General features: G+C 25.6%; 1 protein-coding gene across 1 annotated transcript in view; it reads left to right on the top strand.

Moving 5' to 3' along the window:
* The window catches only part of LOC145034133 (RGS1-HXK1-interacting protein 1-like), a 2746-nt gene extending 591 nt beyond the window's left edge, over positions 1-2155 (top strand). Inside the window, exons 2-9 of the mRNA XM_078982510.1 lie at positions 1-2; positions 109-186; positions 260-312; positions 423-506; positions 1159-1211; positions 1304-1368; positions 1574-1632; positions 1942-2155. The exon at positions 1-2 is cut by the window's left edge and continues 65 nt beyond it. Coding sequence (XP_078838636.1) covers positions 1-2; positions 109-186; positions 260-312; positions 423-506; positions 1159-1211; positions 1304-1368; positions 1574-1632; positions 1942-2031 — 484 coding nt within the window. The 3' untranslated portion in view covers positions 2032-2155. The remainder of the gene's footprint in view (positions 3-108; positions 187-259; positions 313-422; positions 507-1158; positions 1212-1303; positions 1369-1573; positions 1633-1941) is intronic.
* The last annotated feature ends 1245 nt before the right edge of the window (positions 2156-3400 follow it).

Here is a 3400-nt window from a genome sequence, read left to right as displayed (position 1 = left end):
AGGTTTGTTAAGCTAATGGCTGATTATTGTCATTATTGACTTTTCTTCTGTTTGATTTCCCATTTTTTGGCTTCAAATTAAGCTGTTAACATTAATGGTGGGTTTCAGAGAGCTTTTGCTTTGCTGTTGCACATCCATTTGCTACAAGTGGAGTTGTTTTTGCTTCGGGGTTTCTATCTGCTAAAAGTAAGGCTCATAAATTATAATATTTATTTACTTTAAATCCTTAATTGCTGAATTTAATTTCGATATTCTTAAGGAACAAGGCGTGGTTTATACTACAATACCTTGCGTCTTTTTCTAAGTGAAGAGGTAAAAATGTAAATCTTCAAAATATCTTTTTTTTTTTATTATTATTATAAAAAATAAAAAAATAACAATAAATGAAAGTACGTTGCTATTTCATGTCTTTTTGTAAACAGGCGATGCTTTCTAGAGCAACTGCTAAAGCTCAGAAGTTACGTGACTCTGTTAGAGAGATTACAGCAGAAGGGCAAAAACTGGAGGTGTTCAAAAAGATAATTTTTTTAATAAATTTAAAAAGATTTTTTCCTAATTTTGCTAATTAAAAAAACAGTATGAACGAAGGTAAATGACCATTTAAACCTTTTGTATGTTTGTGAATCGAATTTGTAAACGAGTTAAAATTAATAATTAGTGAAATGTTTAAGTGAAAAGTATTTGATATAACAAAATATATAAGTTCATTCTGATTCATAATAGCTGTTTCATAATTACGTTTTAAGTTTTTCATGATGTCACGATTACATATAAATATATTCTTATATTTATGCTGTTGTATTAAATATTTTCATATTATTCCTTAAATCTTAATTTTAACATATTTCAAAGAGTAAGTTACATTTTTGGTCCCTGAATCTATCTTGCTTTTGCAATTTTGGTTCAAAAGATATAGTCATTTTATCTGGAATAAGGATAAAAAAGATACCAAAACCTCGAATAAGGACTAAAATTGGAAGAATGTTTTTTAGGGACCAAAATTGAAAAAAAAATCAGTTTTAAATGGGACCAAAAATGTAATTTATACCATTTAAATATTTCATTCAATCAATTAACTTTTATTAACCACTAATTTTAACTTACACATCAACATTTAAAAATCATAACAATTTCCACATCGATATATTTTTTTTCCAGCAATTTACATTGCGTGCAGAATCAGAGTTGAAAAGGGGAAGAAAAAAACTTAGGTTTGTATTTTTAATAAAAAAATATATATAACTTTTATTTATAGACTTATCATGGCTTTTTTTTTTCTTTTTTTATTTAAAAAAATTTGTAGACAAACCGGAAAGCAGATCCAGGGGGTCATTAGTTCAACTTATAAGATCGAAAGACAATCAGGCGGTATGAAATTATTAATTACATTCTTTTTTTTTAAATGACTAAATACAAAAAATAGCAACATAATTCCATTTCTTTTCAATTACAAATTTTGTAATTTCAAAAGTTTCTTATTCAGACATTATACTTTGCAAAATCTACCTAAACAAATTAATGAAAGTACATTGCTATTTCTTGCATTTAACTTTATTTATTTTAATCGTGTCAGGGTTGAAAGATATACTCAAGGAGCTTCTAAAAAGGGACGCATCACAATTTCGATCAGAAGTACGTGCACAATTTTTTTTTTCTCATTACAACATTGTACTTTGGAATTTTTAAGTTATTAGAATATTGTCAAAGTATAATGTTATAGTAAGATAAATAGTGAAAGTGCAATGCTATAAGTAGGTAGTAGATTTTTACAATGTTCTATTAAGATTTAAAAAAAATAATAAAAATAAATAAATAAATAAATAAATAAATAAAAAATTCAATGTTGGAATAAGAAGAAATGGAAGTAGGATGCTATTATGTTTGCTAATTCTGGCATGTATAGAAGTGTCATCTAATTATGTTGAATATATTGATTTTTAGGTGTCGGAATTGGCTTTTGAAGCCATGAGAGAAAGGAGGGTACTTAACAGAGAGGTTAGAAAGATATCTAATTATGGGATCCCTATTTAAATAACGGTGTATTTCCATTTATTTGTTTATTATAGCGTCTTACTTTCATTTCTTTTTATTATAGCATTTTACTTTTCAAAAAAAAAAAAAAATTACCCATTTGAAGAATATATATTTAATTATAGCATTGTAGCTTCAATTTTTTTTCTTCTTATTGCATTTTCAAAAAATCTACTTATTTGCATCACTGAAAATTGTTTTGTATTTGGATAATACCGCTATACTATGTGGAGTTTTCAAAGTATAAGTGTTGTAATACTATAATATGAAGAAATGAAAGTAGGGTACTATGATATACACATTTGAATGAGTTTATGTGCTATTTCTTGGAGTTAACCCTTTAAGTTAATAAAGAAGTTTAAATAATAAAAAACGTATATATGTAATCCGACTTATATGTAGGAAACGTATATAAAATCAAATACAACTAATTATTAAAAAAAAACATTATGTAAAATGTACACAGACTCAAATTTATTCTGACACATAAAGAGAAATGTATTTTTTTTAAAATTAACGAACAAAAGTTTTCAATTTATGTTGAAATGTTGACCGTCTCGGACTTATAAAAATAAGCATGTATAAATTATTATTATTATTATTATTATTATTTTTACGAACGAAAGTTATCAAGGAAAATCAAATTATGTGTATTACGGAGATGAAAAATTAGAAAATGGAAGGGACGGAAGTGATATTTTATAAAGTTCAAAGTCGAAGGTTCAAAGTAACTTTGGGGTTGAAGTTGGACTTGAAGCCCTATCAGTTCAAATTATAAAAAATGAGTTTTTTATACTATTTGAAATAATGTCGATGCAAATGTGTAATGTATTTGTTTAAAAGTAGCAAATATGAAAATCTTGAAACAAAAAAGCAAAGGGTTGAGAACAAAAATTATTGAAAATCTTGAAATGAAAAAGCCAAAGGTTTGCATTTCCTTACCACATAGCAACATCATCTAACCCACGGTATACTTACAAAATATATGTAGCAACAACAAAACAGGGGCTAAATAGTCAAAAGTTGAATTGAAAGGAAGGAAGTCATGTCACACTAAGACACTCCAAGCATAAATTGCCAAATCTAAAAAAATAAAGCTTACAATAACTTACATTAATACAATAAAAACTGTATAATTGTTTGAATTCGACCAATTTTCATTAAAAAAAAAGATATAATTAAATAAAATTTTAATTCTTACCAATAAAAGCAATCTCGATAACCTAAATCAACAATAATAGTCATACAAATCTACCTTTAAGCATTTGGAAGATGACGAATATCAGCAAAAGTTTTCATTTGTTTTTTTTTTTTCAATTTATATACATACATATATATATATATATATATATATATATATATATATATA

This window comes from Lactuca saligna, chromosome 3 (genome assembly GCF_052625555.1).
Source record: "Lactuca saligna cultivar CGN05327 chromosome 3, ASM5262555v1, whole genome shotgun sequence".
Classification (NCBI taxonomy): domain Eukaryota; kingdom Viridiplantae; phylum Streptophyta; class Magnoliopsida; order Asterales; family Asteraceae; genus Lactuca; species Lactuca saligna.
This window is presented reverse-complemented; position numbering and strand designations above follow the sequence as displayed.